We start from the raw sequence: 27925 nt of genomic DNA, 5'->3' as shown, positions 1-27925 counted from the left end.
TACTGGTAGGCGGCCTGATTAAAACTGTCAAATCAGACTGCTGCAGGAGCACTAATTGCATTATGTAGTTTATAAGGTTTTTTGGGGGAGAAAAAAATCAATGGAGCACAATCTTTCCTTTAAGTTTCCGCTCAGGGAAACACACGGGTGGTGTCTTTAGTAATACTTTGGGGCTTCTTCAACATCATAGTTTGTAAAAAGTTTCTGTTAACAAGTAGGAAGGGATGTGAAATAGCTGCTGCAGATTAATAAACAGCCAATTACCACCCCCAGCCAACAAGCCTCTAGGAAATACTGCAAAAGCTGTGCTTAGCAAAATATATTTGATGAAAATATAAAACATTTGAGCAAAACTGAAATTAACCTGACAGCAACTATGTATAAAAGTAGTTGGAGGAGTTGGACTTACCAGGGCTGTGAGGTTTTATTATCTCTTCTTGCTAAAATGTTTTATCCTTTTGACTTTATTTGGAGGAGAATTCAGATTTTGGAAAACGTTGTCTTCTGTTCTTAAAGCTTTTTGTTTAAATTGCTTTACAGGCATTCATTGGGCAAAAGGCTTTGCTGAACCTCTGCAGTACCAGTAAATAAAATAAGTCTCAATTTCTATTGTTTTCCTTCTGTGGCTTTTCAGCCCATACCACTCCTCGGCTTAGCTGGCAAAAGACTTGTCTCAGATTTTATTTATTTATTTATTCCCACATAACCTAACAGATACTTGGATGCTGTTTCTAGGATGGTGAATTCTAGGGGGCTTGCTTCTTTAAGACACTTTCATTTAAAAACCGAAACCAGCAAAGCTGTGTTTTTACAGTCTTTCATTCAGAAGGAAAGTGAAAGGATACAGACAGCTTGTTGCCTTGGTTAAAGGGAGATGTTTTTCGCTGTGTGCTTTGTGTCAGGTTCATTTAGTGACTTGTTTTTTTAGGTTAGCTACTTACAGCCTAAGTGAGCCTCTTCTTGTTGAGGTGCCTGTCTCTCTTTGAAGGAGAATACACTGTTGTGTTACGAAGCTAAAGCAAATGAGCGATGTTAAAATGTATGCTCTTGGTTTTATTTTCCCTGGTAACATACCAGATTACATTTTTGATGGAAGAGGTGTTTTCCTTGTAGGTTTACTTCTCAGTGTTTTCTCATTTTACTGTTTACTTCTCAGCCATTTCAAATCTTCTCCTTGTTACAGTTTAACTCCAGGATGTCTCTCTTTGGAGTCAACTCAATGTAAGATGTTTTGTTCTGATCATTTTCTTCAATACCAGATCTTATTTCAGTAGTTTCTTTCATTAACACAATAAGATTGTTTCTCAGGCTTTACCTTTTTTTTTTTTTCTTTCTCTTTTCTTTTTTTTTTTCCTTCTCCAAAGAAGTGAATTTTGTCACAGAAGTAAATTTCCTCAGTGCTTTCTGCATCTTTTGAAGTGACGCACCTGGTCACACCACAGCTCTGCTTTCAAGTTTCTTCAGCTATACTAATTTTATATTATTACTGTCCCTCTCAGGAAGTGTTATTATATTGAAAATACAATGAAAAACATCAGACTTATGAGGTCTGAGGGTACAAAGCAATAGTATTATTGTAGAAAAAAGATGCTGCAGCAATTTTGAAAAGGACCAGGGAGGGTGGAATAGTCAAAACCAGAGCTGTTTGTTGTCAGGGTGAGACAGAAAATGAGGTACTGAGTGTGAGTGGCTCCATCTTTTACTTTGAATTGTGCAAAGCTTAACGTGGCTGCAAGACCTGGCTTTGGAAGACCTATTTGTCTCTCTGTCAGCTGTGTCGTCTTGTTCAGGTCTGAGCCATGTAGTGTTACTACAGAGGCACTTTGGTGCCACTGAAGAGCCATGTTCCAGAGGATACAGGCAGCTTCACTGATTGTCCTCAAAATTGGTTGACATTCCCTTTCCATGAGTTTTAAATGTTACTTCCTTGGGTGAAGACTTGAGAACAATGACACCCTTGTGCTACAAAGAGAAACGTTACTTATGAGATTTAATATGTGTAGGAGGGCTACAAATGGATATTCAGTGTATTTTTTAACATGTGAATTAATATAATGTGATGGTCTTGTCAGAAAGGTAGTACTGTTAAAAAGACCACTATACGTGTGAGACATTCATGTCCGTAGATTTGGACTATTTCCAACAGAACATATTAGGGCCAGTTTCCAGAAAGCTTGGCAGAAACAGGAGACAAATTTCTGTGCACTTTAGAGTGCACTTTTTAGTTTGCTTGTCTTGTAAGATTAGACAATGTACCCTTTTATGGCTTTTTTAATGACTTTTCTGGGGGTTTGATGGCTTCTAGAGAAACTTTCTGTGAGGGCTCCTTCTTCAGTTATCCATTGACCTCTTGCACAAGAGTTCAGAGGAGATGATGGGCTGCTTACAAAACATGCGTGGCCTTAGCATTGAGTGTTGCTTGCTCTAAGAACTGGCCCAGCAGCTGTAGGAGCCATGGCTCCCCTGCCGTTTGCTCCATCAAGCTCTGTACCTCTCATTATTCAGGTATGACATGCAGTCATCCATCCTGGTTACTGTTTTCTGTATTTGTGCCACTGTGATGTAGGTTTCTCTCCTATTTCATCTACTGTGACCAGTCTTACTGTCTTGGTGGATGAGCCTGACTTTGTGTTCAGCCGAATACAAAGAGAGACAAAAAGATTGCATTATATAACCTTTAGTCTTTCAGTATTTCAATAGAAGTATAGTACTCAGCTGGGAATTCCACCTTCTGATGAGATCCTTGTCTCAAAAAAACTCTGATCATTTTAGCCAAGATGCATCTGAGGGAAAGGCAGCTTCTATAAAAGGCACACAAACTGGGCTGTAAAAAAGACTTACATGCAGACTATTATGGTGCTCTGATGCCTTCCCTATGAAGGGTGTTGGTTACAATCAGCACAGGTCATGATTCTGACAGCAACAGGACCAAGCAGTCTGATTCTGTAGATTGCAGGGCTGAGTGGCTCAAAGCTTGGCTTCACTCTGCTTGTAAACCTTGCTGCTGAAAACAGCTTCCTTTGTGAATCTTGCTGACTTCATTTTTGTGGCTTGAGGATTCTGTAATGGTCATGTTGGGACAATTTCCAAAGGCTAAACTATGCTGATGCTCTGCTGATTATTAGACAGTACAATTGAGATTGAAATTGAGAATTTAGAATGTGTGATGGATATCAATGACCACGTTGCATAAAACTTTCTAGAAATAAGCACCTCTTATCTAGCTGTTCCTTTGATCAATATTCCTTGGAGAAAACCAAAATGCCACTGGGGCCACTCTCTGGGAGGTGCAGGCTGTTACCTTATTTGTATTGATGGGGCAGGATCAGCAGTGAGGAAACAAATAAGAGGATTGAATACATCAAAGCAAAGCATTTTGGCCTAGCTGCAAAATGACCTCCAAGTTATTGAGGCAGTGGATTGCTTGATGGCGGGTGATCACTTGAAAAACCACAGCAGTGCTGTACTACAGGGAGGTGCTGAAACTGTCTCATGGTCAAGTGTTTTGCTGGCTGGGGCTGCATCAGGACAGTAAGGTTAACTAAATAGTTTTCCAGAGCTAGAGAGTAGTACAATCAGTCAGGGTTGTGCCTGCAGTGACTCACAGATGAGGAATAACTGTGCAGCTTTGGAGAAGGAGTGCATATGTGCATTGTGCATTTCTCTGGGTTTGAGCTACACTAGAATCTCACTAGCCATTTCCTCTATATCTGTGACTGACCAAAATTTGGAATGTTTTGGGTAGCAGAGAGACTTTGATTGCACGGTACCTGGAGTGCTAGAGGATGAATACTGAGATGCAGACACATGAACAGCCCTGGACCTCTGCTGAAGGGTGGAACCGTTAGGTTTCCTCTCAACACTTCTCTCCTTTTTTTTTTCTTTTTCTTTTTTTTTTAAAATGTTGTTCTGGAAGCACAGCATTGTCTTTGTGACCAACAGATTTGTACACCTGGGGGTTTGCACAAGGGAAAAATCATCAGGCTCCCTCTAAATCTAAACTGCCATGGAAGCAGTGCAGGTGGCACTGCTTGAGATAGAAAATAAGCTGTGGTGGATCTGAGACATCTCTATCAATGGCCCACACAATCTGCACCTGGATAATGTGACCCCAAGCAGTGCTGATTGATAGGTGGAAGTTTTGTATTCCTGATTGCAAGTCTGAAGTACTCATGACCTAATGTTTGTTTTGCCATTGTATCTGCTCACTTAAGAAGCCTTGATCCTGCCTGTGAGTGTGGCTTCTACACGATACTGCCCTGTTCCTGACTCTGCCCTATGTCTTGGTTTCATTATAGTGACTGACTGGCCCACACAGATTGATTGATTTGTTTGTTTATTTTCCTTCCTAGGAATTACTTCTCAGTGCTCTGCTGGGTTGGCTTTGTTCATATGCCCAACTAGAAGCTACAACAGAGATACTGGACATCTTTATTAAGCAATTGTGAAATAATCCGCTTGTAGGGTAATAGCCAGTGTCATCCCAGTAGCTACTGTTGCACCTATAACCTGAAGGATTTCAAGCCTTTCAGAACTGTAATATGTTTGCTATTGCAACTTTGTCTAGTTGTCCACAGAACATCAGAACCCCAGAGTCCTGAGGTATTTCTGGGTTTAGTGATGTGTGCTTTGTTCTAGCTGTTGATATTTTATTTTTTGCATGTTGCTGTCACAAAGTGTGATAAAATAGACTTTCAAGAGAGGGTAGGGAAGGATTTCTTTTGTACTTCAAGCAACAGACCGCTTATTAGAAGCCCTGTACTTTATTTCCTACTACTTTTCTTTCTCTGCCCAGCCCAGTTCTTCCCATCTCTCTTGCCTTTCACCAGTTCCAATAGTACACAGCTCCTCTTCACTGATTGTATGTATTTTTCGCATCAATGCTTGTGTACGTCTGTGTCATTACTTTCTTTTTTTCTGATTCTTTTGCTTCTTGGTCTCCTCCTCTTTACCAGATGCTCAATTTTGTGCTCTTATTTTTCCTTTTCTGCTTTCCTTTTGTCACCATTGCTTTCTTGTCAACCTATGTGTGGCAGAGGTCAGGTGTCTAAAAGGCAGGTTCCATGCTCCTTTTGAATGTAACTAGATATATTCCCTGCCTTTGGCACCCCACCTACTTCCCCTCAGGAAAGTTATCTTTTATTGCAGTGGAAACTTGAAAGTGAAGGTTTTGTTTTGCTGGAGCATCTCTGTGCTGTTGTGTTCAGGTAGTTGGTTGTGGTTTGCTTTGCTGGTTTGTTGGTTTTGGTTTTTTAACTTGTTTCAACCAGAGTAGTACTGGAGCATGACAGAGAGACAGACTGTCTTTTTATTCCTCACTGTAAATTACTATGTATTTTTGAGATGCAGAGATGCCTGTTACTCTTTTTAAGCCTGTCCTGAAACAAAATACCTGTTTATTTTAAATTACACTGTTATGGCTTCCACTGCAGTACGTGCCCTGTAACTTCACCAAATATATTAAAGATTGGATTAGAGTTATACAGCGAAAGTCTTGTGACCACAGTCAGATGAATTGTGGGAACCCCTGATGAACAGACACTCAGGACAGAGCCTATAAGAGTTCTGTATGGTTGTGGGGTTTGTAGGAAAACACTCTCATGGATGCTGTGGTGGAAAGCGCAGAGGAGCCAGTGACACTCTGTCATAACTGCCACATTTTACTTCTTATGTGACAGGGTGAACAAACTTTTCATTCTGTATATTAGATTATGGAGACTTGTGAAAAATCAAGATGCCATTTTACTCTCTTCTCTGCTACCTGTATTAGCAAGTTTTACCATTGTTCTAGTGGATCTAAAGCAGACACCTGTATTGCAGACATTGCACCCACTGTATAAGAGTTTGCTGTGTTAGGAGATCACCACAGCAGTTGTGCTTTTATAAATTCGTTATTGTCTGAGCCACTTCAGGAGTGGAAGTTGCTAAACCCTAGATTTCCCTGAGGGGTCTAGGTAGTTTGGGGGGTTTGGTAACAGGATACAGGTCATTAGTTCAAATCCTGATTAGGTTAGTAGAGTCTGAAAGCTATTAGTGTCTGGTGCCATCACCATGTGTGAAGTGAGGTGCTGATCTCCCTGTGTTTTCTTGTGGACTCGAGTTTGTGTTTGGCAGAACTCCTATCCACCAGCTTCCTTGTTCTGTATTTCAGGCCTGAGAGGGACTAACTGTTGCATTTTCTCTCTCTCTCACTGTAGATTTGCTGTCCCTTTGCTTCATCTTACCTCTGCAAAACATGAATTATTATCTAAATAAATAAATATGCAAGAAGGGCTTGTTTTATTTTCTTTAAAACTTTTCTACTTGGTGTGGATTGTGTATATCTCTGTTGATGAAGCTCCTGACATACTGTGACCATCTTAGCAGCAAAAAACAGGAGGAAACACAGTGAAGAGCAAATCAGCTTTCCTTCTCTTCAGAGGGTAAGAAGAGTAGTCTGCCCTTGAGTGGCCTTCTGGGTAGCAAGGAAGGCTGAGCAAGTACAAACTTCTGCCTGAACAATGTCTTTAGACTGGAGTAATAAGGGAAGGTAATGTTTACATATTATTTTATCCTAAAGGTCACACTATGTGCCCACTACATGCTGAGGCAAAGGGGGGTAGCAGGGAAGGGGGAACAAACCAGCTAAAATTCCTACTTTTGTCTCCTAGGACAAGCTATATTTTGCTGGTGTAAAATAGTGTCTTTGGTTCTTTAGATATGTTACCTTCCTCCAGGCATAAGTTTTCACACATCTAATACGAACATTGATTACAAAGATTTGAAGAGATTAAATTCTTTACAGTGAGGGTGGTGAGACACTGGAACAGGTTGCCCAGGATGCCCCCTCCCTGGAGGTGTTCAAGGCCAGGTTGGATGAGGCCTTGAGCAGTCTGGTCTAGTGGAGGGCACCTCTGCCCGTGGCAGGGGGTTTGGAACTTTATGGTCTCTTTCAGCCCAAACCATTCTATAAATCTATGCCACAGCCTGTGTATAGGATTATTCCTTCCAGAACTGGTTGTGTGCTCAGTAGGGTTAAATTCACCAGCACAAAACCTGTGTAAGGTTATACTTGAGTGTTCTTTGAGCACCAAGCAGGGGCCTAATCCTTTATACAGCCTTCTGCAAAGGTGGCTTTTCCACACATGCCCCTGCTTTACTATGACCTTTCAGGCTTTTGAACAGTCTGTCCACTTCTTTCCCAGCTGTGTGAAAGAATAGTCTGCCTGCATTCTCCAGGAGGGATAACTGTTTTGCTAGTAACCACAACCAACTTACTCAGACTCTACATTTAGCTCATATACTGAAAGCGTCAGATTGTTGTCATAGGCTGCTTATCAGAAACCATTCAGTGGTCTCTTGAATTCTCTCCAGAAGAAAAGAGAGAATAATCTCCAGGAAAACAAAATTGTAAACAAAGTTCCTGAGACCCCAGAGTGACAGAACACTGTTTTTATTTAGGCTGGGTACCTATAGAATTCTCTTGTAGACTTTCTCACAGGAGAGCATGCAAAAGGATTTTCAATACAGGATATCAGAACAGACAGCAAAGGTATAATGGGCCTTAAAGTAGATAAATCTGTGCAAGAGTTGTGGAAATTAAAATATAGGTAATATGTTTTACATACAATTGTATTGTATGAATGTTTTGGATACCATATAGGGAGCTTCTTTCAAGACTTTATTACTTCTGAGCACAAGTGTAGATACCAGCCCCATTCTCAAGGCTATTGATATCTCTGAATATTTCAGATTCAGAGAAGCTGTGTATTTTATTTTTTTTTTAATAGAATCTCAGAGAAGGGTTATAGAGGGCTAAATAGCTTACCATTTACTCTTCAGAGATAAACATTGTAATATCTAGATGCTGAAAGAATGAATTTATGGTATATGTTAAGTGTGAATGGCACATAGTCTAAGCTTGCTTCAGGTTGCAGCTTTGAATCCTGTAATGCTCAATGCTATGTGTATATGTATATATATATACAGATATATATACACATATATATTTATATCTATTTCATCTTCTAGAGGTAGGTAAAGTAACAGCTGTATAGTTCATTACATGTTCATCTTTCAGCTGAACCTGAAAAGCTGAATATTCTGTGTTGGTTCTAGTGGAAAGCAAGAGAGAAAGCAAGAGAGAGAGAAAGGAAGAAAGAAAGAGACAGAAAGAAAAGTGCAAGAAACAGATATTTTCCAAAGTCTTGGGGCAAAATGTCATTCTCTGATCTCTCTTCACATTCTGTTCCTCAGCTCCATGGCTCTGCTGGCCACAGTGGAAGTACCAGTATTTATTGATGTCCGAGGCAGTTCGTCAGTTCTGGCTTTAGCTGTATTGATACAAACATATTTGAAAGAGTAGCATACAGGTATAGGTGAGGGCTGTTGCTGGGAAGAATTAGGAATTTAGAGTAGCACACTGAAGTCTGGGCATTTTGGGGCAGTTTTGGGAGGAGGGGAGAGGCTTCTCAGGCCCTACCTGGTCTGTACTGGGTATCGAATGAGCAACAACTGCTCAACACTATTAGCCCTTCAGTTTCACCTTCTGAAAGAGAATAAGATGTATTAATCTGGTGCTGGTTAGGAAAGTACTGGAGGAATACTCAGTCATGTCATGGCTGGCATGGTGGGATGGACTGCTAGGTGCTCACTCTGAGAGAGGGGCCTGGCTGGGCTCAGAGGCAAAGCAGATGTTCCTGCCTGACAGAGCTTTGAAGAGAGGCAGATCAAGCAGGAGACAACTTCCTGGTTTACTGTATTGAATCTGTTTCAGGTGTGGCACTATCAGGTGGTATCTTCTCAAAGCAATTGTTTGTGTCACTCAATACATGCTAATGATTTGTATTTGTTTTGCTTAGTTCTAAGGTGCCTGTGGATGAGTTTAAATCATGTTGCTCTTCGGGGAATTTCACATGAGATGGTCTGTACTTCCAATAGCACAAACATTCACAATAGAAGGAAGGTCACAGTGCTTCTGAAAGGTTCAATCCTTGTTATGCACCACCTATTCAAAACAATATATGCTAGAACAAACCGTATAACTGAAAGTCCTCCTGGCAGTCTGAATACTGTAGGAGAGATCTGGGAGTGGGGTTAAAATGGAGCAAGACCCTGATAACTGTCATCATCAACACCCAGCTTTTGGGAGAGCAAAGAGTGAAGGAACTCCTGCCAGGTTATGTTACTGACTTGTCAGCATTTGTGATCAGTACCAGGAGTATATACATTTCTGTTCCCTTTGTAGTGCTTTTGTCTCCAAGCACTCTAATGACCTCAATTGAGAGAATGTCTGATAGACACTTGAGGAATGTTCATGAAACAGTTTAAAGTTTTCTTGCTGGCCAGTTCTGAAAGCTGGAAGGTCATTTGAGATCAGATTTTCTTGGACAAAATTATGATCAATAATAGCAGCTGTGGCTAAATCTCTGGACCATCAGCTCTGCTGTGTTTCTGTTCTGGAATGTTGTTTTTCCAATCCAATGGCAAAAGAAATGCTGTTATTTATTTCAAACAAGTGGCTGTGCTTTGTTCTTATACTTTTTTGCACCTGCCAATCTATGGGCACTCAAATGGTGATGTTCAAGACTGACTTCTAGACTTCTCACTTGGACACTCACTAATCTGTAGTTGCAAAGTAACCCTTTTCAATGCATTTCTGTGGGCTGTGATACAATGTGGAAGTTTCTTAGGATGGATAATATAAGCACTGTAATGTGCTACAAAAGGCATGTGTAAAGTGCTTGCCTGGTAACAGAAATGGTCTGCATTATTTTTTTTCTTTTCTGTTCTGTTCCTTCTGTGCTGTAACTTTTTGTGTCATTCCTTTTAGGATTCAGAAGGAGGTCTTTATGTATGCATGAACACATTTCTGGGATTTGGAAGGGAACACATTGAAAGGCATTACCGGAAGACAGGACAGTGTGTGTACTTGCATCTGAAACGACATGTCATAGAGGTAAGGCTTGTAGCTTCCCAGCTAATGACCCTGGCAGTTCTTTGGCCTCTTGTGCTTGTTTATGTAACTCAGTTCAGATATAGACCAAATCTTGAGTAAGAGAAATGAAGATGTTCAAATTTGGGGCTGGATATGAAATTCGGGTGCTTGGATCCCAACCAGTCCTATGGCTTTCAGTTCTGAGATGAATCAAAAGCCCTGGAGAGTCAGATCTTAAAGGCAGGTTGCTGCCCAACTTCAACTAATCTTTTTCACTATATGTTTCTGTGTATGATACACATCTTGTCTGCATGTGACATGCATGCTGTAGGTAGCTAAATACTTTTTTGAAACCTGCCTTTGAAGTGTAGAATTACTGGGTTTGTCTCAGATTTGACTGGAAGTGTTTTATGTTTTTTAATATGAGGTTTCATGTCAGTGTGACAGGATTTCTTTTCATCCTAAGATTTCTGTACAACCCTTCTCCTACACTGACCCAGCCTGGGATCTGAAATTCAGCCTAAATGAATGCTGGGTTCTAGAGCCACATACTGCTCTCATTCAGTCTTACACACACTCCTAAACATGCTTGTACACATACAAGCTTCATGTTCACTGTTACTCCATAATACCACTGCACATGCACAGCAGCCAGTAATCTGTGCTGCACAACATCTGTGTGTGGTTTGTCTGGCATCTTTAAAGGGCTGTTAATGACTTCTGACCTGAGCTATATGGAAGGCACTGGGTTTGCTTTTAGCTCACTCTCTTGCAAGCTCTTGTCTCTTGGCAGGTTAGAGGGCCTGAAATAGCTACTTGGAGCAGGACAGGATACTTAACATTTCTCATTCTACAGCAATTATTCCCCTGGGTGATGAAGGCTCTGAGTTATGTAAAGTGCTCTGACCACTTCTTTTATTTCCAGTAGATGACTACCCATATTTTATCAGGATTACAGTGAGGTAGATTGCATGTCTCTGAGGTTTAGATTATTAATGATGTTTGTTATACTCTAGAACTGCCTTTCCTTGTAAAGGTGATAGCAGCATTTTCCTTCACGCTGTAAATTGAGGTTTAGGAGAGCCTAGTCTAGCTTTAGCACCAGTTCTTCTGACGGAATTTAACACTCCTGAAAGATGATATCTAGGACTGGAGGGAGGTGGGCAGAAATCCTGTCAACTTTCCTTGTATACAACTTTCTCTCAGCACGTGACTGGTATTAAAAGGAGGCCTCAAAAATTCCTTTCCTGGATAAAGATTAGACTGAAGGATTCTGAAAGGGAGAAACAAATATACTGCCTGTTGTTTGGTGTTGCATACCCCTTCAGTTGAACTAGCTCAGTGGCTCTTATTTTTCTCCTTGTGAATTATGGTATAGCAGAGGGGCCTGGCATCTATGCTTGAAGGTGGTGATGCCCTGGTGCATGGGGTCATGTGGTAGGAAACAGCACAGGTGAAGATTGTCTCATCTAACATGGCTCATAGATAGGATTCCACATACTTTAGCTGTGGATTTTGTTTATCCTGACTTCTTCTTTCCTGCCATCTGTATTTTCCTTTGAGCAATCTGAAACATTAGACTTCCACTAGAACACTTCTATGAAGGGCCTGGCACAGGTTGCATTATGATTTTGTGCTTTTTAAGCCAAGCTTTTGTTGGTGTGGGATACAGTAATGCCAAAGACATTTGGTATACTGTCTTATGATTATTTTAGTGAGCCTGCTGTGCTTGCCTGTGGTTGCCTTGCCATTGTCCTGTCAGAATGTATTGCATTGCTGCAGAAATCTGCTTGTATCCAAAGGTGTTTGGAATAAGTATCTTGTCACAATTAATTAGAAAATAAGAGTCATGTCTTCAGCCTATTGGCTGAATTAGATCCAGAGTGTCAGCCAGTGGCAGTTCATCACCAAAGGCATTTGCTGAATCATCAGAAATGTGCACAAGGGCAAGGTATGGAGCACCCTCTGGTAAAATTTTTATCTAAATTCTCTCCTCCTGAATTTCACTCTTCAGAATTTTTAAATCAGTCACTTTCCTGTGGTGTATAACCTGTGTACAACTGCCTGGGTAGTATTGAGCCCCAGGCAAAGCTTTAACTTGGTGCTGTGGTGATGTCTCATTGGGCAGAGAGGCCTGACATTTCCTACAGTGATGGGTTCCTGGATGTTGTTTAGTGATGGTGCTGTTATAGAACGCAGAATAGGTTACACTGACACCTTGTACAAGAAACATCAACACAGTGTAATGCCACTACTGATGCATTGTGTGGACTTTGACTTTGTGTTTTGTCATACCTGTTAGAAGGCAAAATTATTCTGTAAATGGGGAACATTTTCAGTGATTTCCCACAAGTGGAGAAAAAAATGTTCTGGGTTTGTCAGGAGTGTGGAGCATCTGCAGTTCCAGTTCAGATGTATTCAGCAGTTTGGAAAATCAAGCTGAAATTTTTCATGTCAGACTGGCAGTGCTAAACACTCCCAGGTGAATTCTTCCTCTTTGAAATCTCTTAGTAATAATGACTTTCATAACATCCTTCTTGGTGACATCAGAATTCAGTTGGAGCTTCCTAGTATTGGAAACATGTATTTATTTTTTAGTTCTGAAGTTATAACCCTTGGAGTATGTACAATTTATTCATAATACATTGGTAACTTGGTTGTGTTGTATTTTCCTGTTGCTTTTTAAAAGTAGATTTAGATTCTTGGCTACTTCCTTTCCACTTGTTAAATTCCAGTAGTATTATGGAACAAAACTGCTCTGCATGCTATTTTCACTTTATTTTGGGTTTATTTTTTTGGGGTGCTTTTTTAGATACTGGAGTTGTGACCCATACCCCCTCCTGTATATAGATAGAGGGTTCATATATATGGATAATAAGTTCTGTTCTCAAGTGCAGCCAAGGAGTATTGGCATCTGCTCTTTCTAAGAATGGAAACCTTCATTTGTGATGTATAACACCTCACAGATGATTCAAGCAGTCTGCTTCGGCCAAAGCTTTATTTACACGATGAAGGGAACCACCCAAAATATGTGACCTTTTCACCTACCATGGAGCAGAGGCAAACATGAACTTTCCCTAGGCTGACAGGTTCTTGGCTGGTTTTTCTCCACCTGTTGCATCCCAGCATTATTATTAAAATAAGTTGCCTAACAACCTCACCAGTTACACTAACATTATACACTGCATCATGCATCATGTTGGTGTTATAGCCACAGAGGCTTATTTGATTTGGTTTAATGGTGCCTGTTAATAAACAGCTTAAGCAGCAAGTGTGTTGGCTTTTACAGTTCTGCAGCTACTGGTGCTTTGCTTAGTAGTTAGAGGTTATTTTGAAGTAAGAAAGTAGTGCTTGAAACTGAATGTCACCTGGGAGCTCCTATTCTCTGCTCTGGAGCTTAAATTAAAGAATAAAATACAGTCTCTCCTGAACAATTGCTGGGGTGTTGCCAAGTTTTCTCCATACTTTCTGATATTAAGAAAGTGTGGTGGTAATCTGGATGGATCTCAATGGCAGCAGGCATAGATCCTGAGGGAAAGGGCATTTTTTCTGACTGGAAGAAAATTAACTGAACTAATAGATCACAGCAAAATGGTCATACAGAAATTAGGTGTGAAGGATTTAATCTTTTATGCAAACAATAACCTTCTCTTCCTCTCTCTGGCTTTTGTCATTAAGAAATACTATAGAGGATCTAGTGGTGAGAAGTCTGAGTGGTGCTAGATGTCTTGCTAATAGAACAGCAGTCACACCCATGGTAACTAAGGCATGCTCTGCTTAATTGCTAACAGAGCAAAGATGAAGGAATCAGATGGTGGTTTTCTCAGTCCATGAGGAAAGCAAGCAATGATGAGTTGAGTCCCACTGGGGACATTTTTGCTCGGTGAAGACTGTGATTTAACAGAAGGACAATGCATAGATACATGTGTCAGAAATGCTGACAGTATTGAGTTATTGCAGATTTACTGTTATTTCACATGATGAATTTTTAATTGTTTCTTTCTCTCTTTCCAGAAGGTACCAGGGGCATCTGGTGGAGCTTTACCAAAAAGGAGGAATGCTAAGCTATTTTTAGGTATTGTGAACAGCTGCTTTCACACAATCCTTTCCTGACCCTGTCTGCATGCATACTTGGGTGCTGTCCACCATTGTGTTGGCCTTTGGGACTCCTTGTGGGTTTTCTTTTTTCTGATATTTCTTTTTCTCCTACTTTTAAAAGTTGGTCCAGTCAAATAAGTAATTCCTAGCAATTGGTGTGTGTACACAGGAAATATTTTGGTCTAAATTAGGCCTTAAGCTATTCTCAAGTAGCCTAGGGTTTGATAGGCATATTTTGATTAATTCAGTCCCTTCTGTCTGTGATTTCAACAAATCACCCTTTGATTAAAATGTTTATCTTTACTTAATGTGTAGACAGAACAGGGGCTCAATGTGGCACTGTCTATTTATCAGGTGATCATAGGCTGTTATAATTTCAAAGCTGTTACACAGGTAAACATTCTTCAGTGATGTTGTGGTCTTTTCTGTAATGAAATTAACACTACATGTATCATGAGCATCTCTTACCAATTCTTGCCCTGTTACATCCACGGTTCTATCCCTTTTCTCCATGGAAAACAGTTTTCTTACCATTCAATATTCCATCCAATATCCATTGATTCAGATTGCCCAGAAAACCTGAGGGCCTCATAGATGAGGAAAGCATGATGCAAAGCTTATATTCTCCCTCCTCCTGTAACTTGTGGTACTTCTTTAATTAATCTGTTATTTATTCCTTCTTTAGTAATAGCTCAGTGAGTTTTTCTTCTGGTACTGAAGAAATTAAATGTTTTCTTTAGAATTTCCAGCTCTTACAGCTTTTGGTGTGTGGAATGTGTCCCTAAGAGGCATTTGCAGAATGTGATCGATTAAAGTATTGTTGTTGTCATCTGGAGTAAGTTTTGCAAGGAGACCTTGGAGAGGAAAAACTCTTAAGATGAGTCATAAAGAAATGAAACTTCCTTTGTAGAAAGAGACCTTTAAGTCCAAATGCCATTTATTGTTGGTTTACATTGAGCACCACAGAATCATAGAATCAATAAGGTTGAAAAAGACCTCAGAGATCATCCAGTCCAACCTATCACCCAACACCTCATGACTACTGAACCATGGCTTCAAGTGCCATGTCCAGTCCTCTTTTGAACACCTCCAGGGACGGTAACTCCACCACCTCCCTGAGCAGCATATTCCAATGGCAAATAACTCTTTCTGTGAAGAACTTTCTCCTCATCTCAAGCCTAAACTTCCCCTGGTGCAGCTTGAGACTCTGTCCTCTTGTTCTGGTGCTGGTTGCCTGGGAGAAGATACCAACCCCCACCTGTCTACAACCTCCTTTCAGGTAGTTGTAGACAGCAAGAAGGTCTCCCCTGAGCCACCTCTTCTGCTGGCTAAACAACCCCAGCTCCCTCAACCTCTCCTCATAGGGCTTGTGCTCGAGGCCTCTCCCCAGCCTTGTTGCCCTTCTCTGGACACGTTCAAGTGTCTCAATGTCCTCCTTAAATTGAAGGGCCCAGAACTGGACACAGTACTCAAGGTGCAGCCTAACCATTGCAGAGTACAGGGGCACAATGAATTCCCTGCTCCTGCTGGCCACACTATTCCTAATGCAGGCCAGGATGCCATTGGCCTTCTTGGCCACCTTGGCACACTGCTGGCTCATGTTCAGCCTACTATCACCCGGTACCCCCAGGTCCCTTTCTGCTTGGCTGCTCTCCAGCCACTCCAACCCTATCCTGTAGCACTGTCATGAGATGCTTACAAAATAACTGGTTCAAAAACAAAGCTGACTGCAGTGCAGCAGTGGTTGTACAGTGTTAGCAACGTGAGTGTGAACAAGTACAAAGCACAGCTAAACTCCAGCTAGATATCTGGAAGTAAGGAGGAATAGACTGAGGGAGGAATCACCACATTTTTGTCTTGCTCTGGTATTCTCTTCCTGGGTATTTGTTAGTCCATGCCAGAGCTGGCATTCTTGGCTAAACAGAGCTGTCAAAGTGCCACTCATAAAACTTGTTTGTAGGTAGATGTCCTCTGCCCGATCAGTTACCACAGCAGTATCCAGTGGAGCAAGTTGTGTGAGCTCTCTTTTGAGCAAAGTCAGGGCTAACTTAAACCATCAATTGAAAGTACTTGAACAGTTCTGTCAGCAGATCTGTGAGGATGGCAGTTGCTGGTGAGAGGAGTGTCAGTGAGGAGCAGTATCCATGACACACAGCTGATCTCAGAGAAGGTCTCAGAAAGGAAGACAAAACTTCCACTTGGAGTCAGGGAGAATGTGTAAACTTGCTGAGCTTTTCCTGGATAGTGCTTGCCTATGGCAGTGAGTGCACTTATGGCTGCTGTTTCCAAGTGTAAACACCATTCTACTGGATATGGCCACAGCTCTACTTTGCTCTCCTAGTTCTAGCAGTCAACAGCAAAACTCTGTTTTCAGTAAAGATGATTTTGGTAAGCTTCTGAAGCAGAGTTTTGCCTCAAGTGGTTGAAGTAAGCAAATGTATCTATAAAAGAAGAGTTGTAATTTAGGGGGATTTGAGTGTTTCCTGACAATATGTTAAATTTTAGCTCAATAAAGCTGTACATACTCCCCAGAAGCAGCAGTGGAACTAATTAGACCATAAGGAAACTTCTTGCTCTTTGGCTTTGTTATCTAGGCTTGAGTTGAGTATAGAATGGTGAGCAGATTCTTTAGACTAGTGGAGTCTTAATAGGTTGCTAGTTTATACAGAACTGAAAATTTGGCTAGATTAACAAATGATAATTCTGACAGCAAAATAGTTAAGAGTTGGAATTTAGCTTTGTTTGCTTAACACATGACTGTTCTGGAGGCTGAGGTCTGTATCTAGCAGTAAGAGCAGAATACTAATGCTTTGGAGATGTAACAAGCAATTTGGATGCTATTTTACAAGTAGTGGGTGATCCAAATGATCCTAGTAGGAAGCTTGGCTTTTTGTTTTGCTAGAAAAGAGAACATGCTCACTGTGGTTTGGGTTTGTGGTGTGGTTGGTTTTATAAAAAATTTCTCCTTCTTTTATAGCTCATCTGATGAGGTCAGTGTTTCATATGTGCCTGGAGACAAATGAGGAGCTTATAATTTGCAAAGTATGGTTGCTGCAATTTGCTATTATTTAGAGGCTTCAGGAAGAAATTACTTGATTTTCAAGTCAATACAACTTTGTCCATTATCTTCAGTGAGAGCAGGATCAAGCCCAGATTCTTAAGATGCCTTTCTAGGGTTTCAAAATTAGTTATAGGCTCACTAGTCAACATCCTCATTCAATTTTTGTGTTTGTATTCTCTTCCATATGCACACAGACACATCCATATGCACAGGAAATCCTGTTTGTGTGTCCTGCCTGGAGCCTCCTTATGCCACTATTATTAGTGCAGTCAGTTGGTAACTTTTCTAAATCTGATCTGGGCACTCCACTCCTTTACTTCCCCTGCAGTGCGCTGGTTTACAGTACTGCTTTCCACCCGCAGCTGCTGTTTTCAGTCAGTTCAGCAGCAATGTGTTTGTCACCACCACTGAAGTGATGCTTCTGAGCTGGAGTAAATTTACTCTACTGACCACTGGCCCAAAAATAACAAGGTCAGTCAAGCCTCTGTTTTAATGTGTCTGTTATTTTGCTCTGCCTATTGTCCTGGCCTCCCAGCACTCTTATGACGCATGAACGCTTTGTTTGAGTGATGACAATGTTTAACTGGGGCTCTGAAGAGACACTATAAAGTTGTTAGTTCACTAGGAGAACAATGTCATGTGGACATTCACCATAAAGGTGCCAGCTCTTTAAACTCTTCTACAGAATGATTTGCTGTCTTGAGCAAATCTTAGTCTTAGAACTGAGTAAGCCCCAAGTGGCATCTTGCAAGAACATCCTTGTCCAAGCAGCAGCTGTGTATGAGTATAGTGCTTAAAAGTTCATCTTTTCCAGTGCCTTTAGTGTTGCAGTCATTTTTAATCCAGTGCCTTCAGTGTTACAGTAACTTTCAACTATACAAACTCCTGGCTCTTATAGTTAGTCTTCCTCTCTCAAATCCTGCACTAGTTTTAAAATCCAAATTTGAAACTGCCTGCAGACTGCACATGATGCCTAGTGCCTACAACATCAGCCTCTGCCCTCATTTAATGTGGGCTCCACTGCCTTCTAAAGAAATAGTCATCTGGTTTTATTATATCTGTGCTTGTGCTTTACCAGCCATGCTGGCCCTTGCACAGGCACAGAAAATATATTGCAGAACTTAGCCACTTCTTGCAGAACTTAGCCACTGTAGCTCTCAGCACACACAAACCAAGATCTAAAAATGAGTAATGATTTGGGGGATTTCAGCTGGACATCTTTAAGGGGTCTGTCTGGCAGTCAACAAAAGCAATTGGTCTATATGGTCATCTGTTGCATCAAGGGATTTCAGTAAGTGGCTTTAGAAGTCCTTTCCACTCTGCATCTGAACCTTGAGAAACTGTCTTCAGAACAATAATTGCCAAAAAGCACTGATGGTCCTTTTAATTCCTATTCAGAGGGAGTAGGAGTGTGGAGTGGAAGTGTACCAGCTTTACATGGTCACCTTCCAAAGCAGAATTGTCAGTTAAATCCTTGTGTTTTCTCCTGGAACTGATAAGGAGATGCATGTATCTTTCTTGAAAACAAGAAGTGTGATGCTGCCATATCGTTATGTCAGACATCCAGACTGCCATGCTGACAGAACAGTGTTTTCTGCTTTTCTGGTAACCTGAATGGTACAAAGCCTGAGAAAGTAAAAAGGAACTTCCCTTCCCTATCCATTGCACACAAAAGGCTGATGCTCCTAAGTGTGTGAAATCCTTAGATGGCAGGGGATGATTGCTAATAGGATACTCAGTCTTTCATCCCTGGATCACTAGTTCAAATGCAGGTCAGGTCGGTAGCAGTAAAGTTGTTGCTGTCTGGCTCATGAAGTGAGCTAAAGTGTGTCTGAATTTCGAACCCAGGCAGCTGTACCATTGCTGTTCCTGTGTAGTGGGTTGTAAATGCTGTAAATTTAACGTGGATATTGCGAGGAAATTAAAAGTACCATCAGGTCTTGCACATGTCTACATAGAACAGTGACAGATGGGAGCTGTCCTCAGGTTCCCTCTGGTGGCTGAGTGAAGTGTGTGACTGGCAGCACTGGAAGGGGCGTTTGCTACCTTTAAACCTGCCTGAATATAAACTGAGGGGTTTTGTCTTCTCTGAGGAACTTGTCATATTTAGGGGGTGGTAGGTACTTTGGGGTTTGCTGTGCTGGTCACTCTCACATTTCTGGCATCAAGTGAAAATTATGTGATGTGTTGCCATGTGTTGCTTGGAGGTACTGTGTTTCCTGGCTTTGTAGAGCAAGAGAGCTTACTGTTGAAGACTGCTTCTGTGGAGGTCCACTCTTTCATCAAAACACAGGACTGTTATTCAAGCTGGGAAAGAAGCCCAGAGCAAAGCAAGGTTACTGGTTATTATGCTGCAGTAGGGGGAGGATTGCTATAAAAATAGTGTGATTTGAGGCACTAGTAATGAATGAGTATTTTCTTTCAGTGTAAGAAGTAGTTCTTCCTTTTGTGTCTATATTCAGCTGAGGAGAAGGGGCTTTTGTTAATTGCTGATGAGAAAGAGGTCACGATCCTGGTAATCACTGACTGTGGGTGTTGTCACCCCTCAGGAGTGGCTGGTACAGCAGGTTGAGCCAAGAATTGAATTGAAACTGGATTATGTTCCTCTCAAGAGGTGATTTTTCCAGGTCAAGTGAAAAATACCTTGATACTTGTTTTATCACTTAGGATGTTCAGGCTGTTACTGCCAACTGGGCAAACAGAGAGCTTAGTTTTTTTAATCTGGCCTCTGTCAGTCTCACCTCTCTCCCATACATACATTTGAGATTTCAGGCATTCCCAGGGTGCAGTGGTGGTTGCCAATGCTCATCTAGTGTTGAGTGACTCATTAAGCATATGCATGTACTTGGAGGGAAAATAAGAGCCAGCTTAAGGTACTAGTAGTGCATCTTCTTTCTTGTTTGAACCATGTCCTGGTAGTGTCTGTCTGATAACAACAGAATACAGTAAATCCAGCATCTCCAGGTGGGGGAAGGATCCAGCAGATCCCATCCTTGCCCAGGCTGTTTCTACAGTTGAGTTTTGTGAAACGTCTGACACAAGATGCACATGTTTGATCTTAACCTTTTCACTTGCCCTGGAATGAACTGAGCAAGATTTTAACTAGGTCTTATCACTATGGGATAATTATGGTTTTCTTGAAGCTACAGATGAAAACAGTAGTCATTTAGTTACTTATATACCCTTCTACCATCTCCCTTGTCCACTTATTTCTGGACAAGCATTTTAGCTGATGTTACTTCATCAAGGCTCATATTTAAGCAAAAGTCATCCTTACACTGGAGTGAAAGTATACACAAACACTATGGAAGGCTTGGTCTTCAAAGGAAAGCTTTATTAGTTATGTGCTATTTTAAACAGGTAGTTATACTGGTTACAGGATGGAGTTAGCAAGAGAAATATAATGTGCTGTGGTTATTTGATACTATGGATGAGATGTGTCCAGTTATGGACATCTTCATGAGAAGAAAGGACACAGATTCAGGATAGGTGGAAGCCATAGCATGTTTCAGCCAGGTCTGCAATCTGGAAAATATGGGGGGCTGAAACAGAGGTGTGTTATTCCTGCTCTGCAGTTTGGGCATGAGTAATGTGACCTGGTCTCCATATTGAGCATGTCAAGATCCTGAGCAAAAGGCACAGCACTATTACATCCTAATTTTGTCCAAAATGTGCTGAATTTGTTTTGGTTGTTTTCAAGGATGTAATGTCTGCAACAGTACACTGCTTGATTGGAGAGGGGCCAAATTAGCTGTTAGTGGGGGTGAGGTTAAGATGGAAATTTTGGTCCTCAGGACATCTTCTTGCAAGGTGGTCAGATTTCAGCTTAGATCAGGAGTTCACAAATGTTTATAGCCAAAAGAAACTACTGACAGTATCAAGTTGCAGGCTGCTGCCAGGCAAGCAATGCTTCACGGTGTTATCCCTGCCACAATGTAGGAATCTTGATCTCAGGACAGACTCCTAACATTCCCCATCTTGTTTTCCAGATCTAGAGACAAACAGTGATCTCAACAGTGATGACTTTGAATATGAAGACGAAGCAAAACTCGTTATATTTCCTGATCACCTTGAAATCTCATTACCCAATATAGAAGAGTTACCAGCACTGGTCAGTGAGTGGCAATAGGAGCAGTCTCCTGCTTCAGATTTTACCCAAGAGGGTGTTTTGTGTTCCTACACATGGTTCCTTGTTTTTACACAAAGATTTTTCTTCACCTATAACAGAGTCAGTCATTAAAAAAATAAATATCTGCTTTCTCTTTGTTTCTTGGATTTCCTTTTACCTCCTGTATTCTCTCCCTTGTTACGATGCCAGTTTGTCACAGGGAAGGTCTCATAGTACACGGTGTGCTTATTGTCCTACTAAAATAATAACAGCTGCAATCTAGAAGATTACGTAAATATTTAAGTATATAAATAGCCTTACTGATAGCCAGTTCTCTGTGTGGTTAGCAGCGGGCTGAATGCCAGCTTCTGTCCAGTCACTGCATCATATTAGGTTTTGACTGACATACATTTGTCTTCCAGGTGACGATAGCTTGTGATGCATTCCTCAGTGCCAAATCGCCCTACAGGAAGCAGGACCCTGACTCCTGGGAAGAAGAGCTGCAGGCATCCAAACATGCCAAAACACTTGTCCAGTTAGACAACGGTGTTAGAATTCCCCCCAGGTGAGGGTAATTTGTGCATTGTACACGCTAATACAGTCCAGAGTAAGAAAACTAAAGACAGCCACTCAGGCAATAATTCTCTTGTATGACTCCAGGCTGGGTGTTTGTGTTTGGTTTGACCTACCACAACTGGAAATACAGGACTGGTTCCTGCCTTATTTATTTCTGTCCTTTCTTCCTGTTTTCTCTTCCAGCGGTTGGAAATGCTCAAAATGTGACCTGCGGGAGAATCTGTGGCTAAACCTGACAGATGGTTCTGTGCTGTGTGGAAAGTGGTTTTTTGATGGCAGTGGGGGGAATGGGCATGCAATGGAGCACTACAAGGAGACAGGGTATCCCCTAGCAGTGAAGTTGGGAACCATCACTCCTGATGGAGCAGGTCAGTCCCTTGGCTGGTTCTGAGATGGGAGTATCTTTTGTGTAAGATTGACAGTGTGTATCTGTTACCAAGTGGGGTTATGCTTCCAGTGCAAATCTTTGAGAGAGTGATATGGAAAGACAACCCTGTGAATCTTGATGGGGAATGACATACTCTGTACAGAGAAAGCACTTACCTTTTTTTATCTGTTCTTCTCCTCCTGTTTTATATTTGGTGTATTTTTTTAGTGTTTATGTAAACCAGTGGATTTATATTAGAAGAATTGTACTATTTTGAAATAATCAAGAGAAACATGACTTTTTTGGTGTGTTCTGCTACATTTACTAGGAGAAATGGTTCAGTCTTGTGCAAACTGGAAACATAACAGGGAAATGATTTTTCAAGTCAGAAAAGTCTGTTCTTAATAGCATGTTATTGTTTGGGGGTTTTTATCATACTGGAAAGTGCTCTTTTTTGTTATTTTGGTAACATTTTGTGCAATCTAATGGAAACTCATCTTCATGGGGCTGCTGTGATGCTCATTTGTAAAATGCCTGATGATCTTGAGAGGGGGAAAATTCTATACCTGTATCCTTGTTTGCATGGTTTCAGAGTTTGATGTATTGCAGTATTGGTGTGGAGAGGATTATGGTATGTGAGGATTAGGAGGAGTGAAAACATGGGAAGCTGAAAGTCTCAAAGAAAGATCCTGTTCTGCAGCTGTATGGAGGAATTAAAAAACAGAAGAACACAGAATGATTATATTTTGGGTTTAGTGCTTGTGATCAGATGGGTGAAATATCTCTTTAGATCAGCCCCTTTTTTAAACACACAAAGTTTTGCATCTTTACGTCCTATTCAGTGTCAGGGAAAGGAGACTGTAGTCAAACAGCTGTGCCACAGAAACACTGAGCGAAATCCATCCTTTTCTTTCACAGATGGAATATCATTTCCTTGCAGGAGCTTGATCTTGGATGATTTCTATATGAATCTCTCAATTACTGAAGGTGTTTAGGATTTGCCCAGCTGTAGATTTCAACTACATTTACAAAATAATCAGAATATTATTTAGGTTTTTCCCCATTTTTTTTCTTTTCTTCCTCCTCTTCAGCAGCAGTACTTGTTTTCTTCTGACTGCTGTCCTTCTGCCTCCCACTGATCAGCTGCTTCCTCTCCTATGTGGCTTTTGGGATAGCAAAGGACAGGCTGTCATCCTTCCCTCTGAATGAGGGGCACCAGCTGTTCTCCACAGATCTTTGTTCTTCTGGGTGATGTTTAGTTGTTTTCCCTATGGAAAAAACTTCCCTCCCCCAGCCCTCCTTGTTTCCTTTTCAGTAATTATTATCTCTCCAATCTGTATTGCAATGGCAATAATAACCTCTTGACAGGGCTGGATGACAGATGAGCTTCAGGAAAGAAGCTCCACAGCTGACTGGGATGCAAAGCTTCTGCTTCCATGGGCTGGAAATGAAGAGGTGGTGGTAGAGGAGTAATAAGTCTTAGTCCCTCTGCTGATATAACTTAGTCCTTTTTCACATCAGTAAGAAAGACAAAGAGGAGTACCAGTATTCCACTTTCCCTACATGTACACAGAGGGAGTAGAGAAGAGCTGATTTTCTTTCCTTGAGAAATCCATACTTCCTGCATGATGAAAGATTTCTGGGGCATTAGCCCAATTTTGTAGTTTCTGTCAACAAACAGATCTGGGATCAGGGCAGAAAGTGAACCAAACTTCTGTAGTCCACTCTTGGACTTTGGACAAGATGCATGAAAGAGTCATAAAAGTTGCTTGCTTCAATGGGTTGAGTACTACTTGGCAAACTGCACTACCTGCTGCCTCTCAAAAAATGCCATAAGATGTAATTTCAAGTAATGTTGAGGTTGTGTGTTTGAAACTGGTTTGAGGAATGTAATGGTTTGGTAGTAGGAAGCCCTATCTGACAGATATTTGAATGAGTTGCTCTGTGGATGCCAATCTCAGCAGTTGTCAAGTGCTGCTTTGGGGGATCCTCTGCAACTTGTTTCTTAGGGACAGTGTTGCCATTGCTTTTTACCCTTTTAAGTACGAAGGAGTGATGTCTGCACAGCAAGAGCAGATGTCAGTCTTGAGCTATGGGAGAAAAGGAACTACAGGTAGCATTGCCATTTTTCTTTTCTTACCATAATGCAAACAATGATGATTATTCTCTGTTTAATAATATTCTGTCTTAAATTTTTTGTGATAGTTTTCGGAGTTTTTCCCCCCTTTATACTCCTCCCTTCTTCCCCTTTCTCACTCTAATGATACTAGCTATTCTGTGTCACATTTGCTGACTTGCCTACATTCTTACCTACCAGAGTCTGTATGACAGCGCTACAGATCTGTGTCTGGGAGCTCTCATCTTCTTTCTTTGATTTGCTGCCTTTGAGATTATTTTTTTTTAGATAAGTGAATTCTATCTCTCTCCCATGAATTTAAGTTGACTACACAGCAGAAAGTGCTGAAGTATGTGACGCCCAGAGCTGGGCTTGAACAAAAGATTAATGTATTTTGTGTTCCATTTCTGTTGCTCTGGGTCAGTACTCCCAGATGGCTGGCTCTCTCTTCAGCTGGCACAGCTGAGGAGAAACAATATCAAAGCTTCCACACTGAAAGCAGACATCCAAGATCAGTTGATGTGTAACCTCACTCCATTAGGTGTTTGAACTTTAGAGGATCTTTGGCTGTGCTGTGACCTCACCGGAAGACTATGGGAATGTTGTGATCTCTTGTGTGTGGATGAACAGTTACGTCTTGCCACAGAGTGAAATTCCAACAGATGGGCAGCTACAGCCACATGCATGCCAGAAAGGTCATCAGGACCAATGTTAATAGAGGGTCTGATGGCTAATCAGCAGCTGGCAGCACAACTCAAAAGCACAGTCCTCTGGTTTGAGAGAGTTAGTGTTTTTCATAAGGCTGGTAAGTTTTCAAAGTTGCACTGGGTTTTTCAGGTCTTGGCTAACCTTGAATCTACCATTTCACTGTGAGTTTGGTACTAGCAGACTTCAAGGAGTCTGCCTTTTTATTAAAGCCTTACATAGCTGATGGTCTGAGTCAGAGCCAGGGTCTGTAGTTGTCAGGAGAAGGCAGGATAGGGACCTTTTAGAAGTGATATTTGTGCTTCATCCTTCTCTTTTCTGAGTTTGATTCCGTCTTTCTTCAGGCTAAGTTTTCTCTGTCGGTTTAGATTTGGTCATATGTGAGACACTGCTGGGCATGAAGGAAACTTGGCTGAAAGAAGTGTGGGCAGGTGGTCAGAGGGATTCTGGATTTTTGTTATGAGTAGAAACAAAATCAGATAAACAGTTACTCACTGCAGAGGAAGAAACCATTGGAAAGACGGAAGGACTCTTCAAGCCTCTCAAATCACACATGTTTTTATGATGTCTGCAGCTTTATTGTTACTTGTTCAAGTAGGTGAAACCTACCTGCTCTGGACTCAGCTTCATTACAGGACTTGCTTGCTAAACACTAAAAATCATTTGTTTGTTTTTTTTTTTTTCCCCTCTCAACCATTTTGTCCTGTTGAATTTATTAAACTTGATTTCCTAATTAAAACACCACCACTAGACATATTGCTTCCCTCCACAGTTTGAACTTTGCCCTGCCAACATGCTTATAGGCTTTTACTTAAGGCTAAGAGGACCCATTCTAGAGCCAGAACTGAAATCTAGATTTCCCATATAATAAAACAAGACTCCTCAGGTATGAAATCAGCATTTCTCCCTAACCAGAAGATTAATATTGGAAGTCCAATTTATTTCTAATAAAGGATTTCTCAGTTCTCTCTGGATCTTTGTGGGAAAGGAGTGTAAGTAGATGTCTTAAGCTGTACTAGAAAATAAAAGATCATTGGCAGCAATCAGTTGGCTTCATATACTCCTGGTTTTAATGTGTCTGCCTGTGTGTAGTATCTCCACAAAAATGTGGACTATGTTGCCATGTTCAAAATGCAGACTAGCTGCATACCTGGCATGTCCTATTCCATGTATGGCCAACAAACTTTTTCTCTGTGTGTGGGTGGAATATTATGATCATTCTAAACATTCTTTAGCTTTAATATTGTGAATCACAACTGCGGATTCTTTGGAGGAGAGTGGGTGGTGCATCAAGAACATTTAAGGTACTTCCTGAGCTATAAGGATGTGTATGCATTTTTCTGCTGGTCATATCCACACTTGGGAGAGTATGAATAAGGTGTCTTGTATAGGCAGTCCTGTCTTGGGAATGTTATGTTGGTAAACAAAGAGGAGGGATAACATTTGATAGCACAGCTCATCAGTCTCTCTCTGCTTTTGTAGATGTCTATTCCTTTGATGAAGAGGAACCGGTTTTAGATCCGCATATAGCAAAGCATTTGGCACACTTTGGAATCGATATGCTGCAGATGCAAGTGGTAGGAAATCTTTTTATTTAGTTCATTGTTTAATTGTTTCTTTAGTTGGGGGGGTGGGAGAGGAACAGGAGAAGAATGATACTTGTAGCATCTATTTCTGTGATTCCTTCAGACTGTTACACCAGTAAGCAAATCGGTATTTTATTTTCTGAGGTCAGGGATGAGTGACTCATTCCTCTCAAACCTGAAAGTTGCCCTCTGGAAGAGAGTTTCTTTGTGGCCTTTAGTTTCCATTTTTCACTACTTGTGTGCTATGTAACATTTTCCTTCAAGATGAATGATCTCATCCATGTAGAGAAAATGCCTAGAATATTTAATTACAGTAATTGAAGGGAAGCCTATTGCATGTGCAAACAAATACAAACTTGAAACAAATCTTCAACAAAAATAAGGAACAGATAAGTAAAAAAGTGGTTGAAAGGTTCTTTATGTCAAGTTGTAAATTTCAGTGTAGGTCTTGTTAATAAATATACTACAAATGAAATATACATTTTTTTGAGTCTATAAAAGAAGTCTGTGGTGTGGGACATTAGAAGGGGACTGGGGCAAGAAGAGTCTTGTTCCTGAACATGTTGTGGATCTGTACTAGTAGAGAAGTTCTGCTAATAATTTGTATCTTAGTGGATTGATTCCAGTCCTGTTTAAATGATATAAGGATTTGGATGAGATATGGTTAGAAAGGCAGGTGGGATTTTTGTCTTGTGGCTTGTTCTTTTTTCAACTCAAGCATACAGCCTAGTATCACTATCTGAGAACCTGAAGATGAAAATTTAAAATCTGATACTGTTTTAGTGTTACTTCCATGTCCAAGTGGAGAGAAAACTAATAGTAACAACTCTAAAATTACAGAGAAGAGTTAAACTGCAATTTCAGAGCCTTCATGGTACCAATAATATTTTCTGTTCATTAATCTCCTTGCCAGTATCATGAATAACAAGTGTCTTCCATCCATCAGTCTTTCTGGAAAATCTGTTTTACTCAGCAACCTTGAAAAGTTACACTCAGTTGTTGCAGAGATTTTGCCTCTGGTCTGCAGACTAGCCTGAAAAATTGTTAGTGAAGTGGTGGAGCAGCTCTAGCAGTAAATGATACTGTTGTGACCTGTACTTACAAGTTGTGAGCAGTCCTTGTACCTACAAGCTGAAAGCTGAGGTATAGGTGGGAGGAGATTCAACCTCAAGATTCTGGCTTTTCCCACTTGAAAGAAAGGAAGCTCTTCTCATGGTTGCTTTGCTAGGGCCAGCTTCTACATCAGCAGTTATTCCTGGCCATTACAAATGGAATATGAAACCTGAAAATAAAATGCAGTGTTTTGATGCTGAGGCTTGAGGTCCCAGCTCTGAGAAATGAAGCTCCCATCTGGGATAGAGATCACAACTAGGAACACTCAAGAGCCAATGG

At 41.0% G+C, this 27925-nt stretch overlaps 1 protein-coding gene across 1 annotated transcript in view; it reads left to right on the top strand.

The window, feature by feature from the left end:
- The window catches only part of USP13 (ubiquitin specific peptidase 13), a 50749-nt gene that overhangs the window by 1708 nt on the left and 21116 nt on the right, over positions 1-27925 (top strand). Inside the window, exons 2-7 of the mRNA XM_054166785.1 lie at positions 9812-9937; positions 13931-13991; positions 21065-21186; positions 21606-21748; positions 21943-22127; positions 26430-26524. Coding sequence (XP_054022760.1) covers positions 9812-9937; positions 13931-13991; positions 21065-21186; positions 21606-21748; positions 21943-22127; positions 26430-26524 — 732 coding nt within the window. The remainder of the gene's footprint in view (positions 1-9811; positions 9938-13930; positions 13992-21064; positions 21187-21605; positions 21749-21942; positions 22128-26429; positions 26525-27925) is intronic.

This window comes from Dryobates pubescens, chromosome 13, assembly GCF_014839835.1.
Source record: "Dryobates pubescens isolate bDryPub1 chromosome 13, bDryPub1.pri, whole genome shotgun sequence".
Lineage (NCBI taxonomy): Eukaryota > Metazoa > Chordata > Aves > Piciformes > Picidae > Dryobates > Dryobates pubescens.
This window is presented reverse-complemented; position numbering and strand designations above follow the sequence as displayed.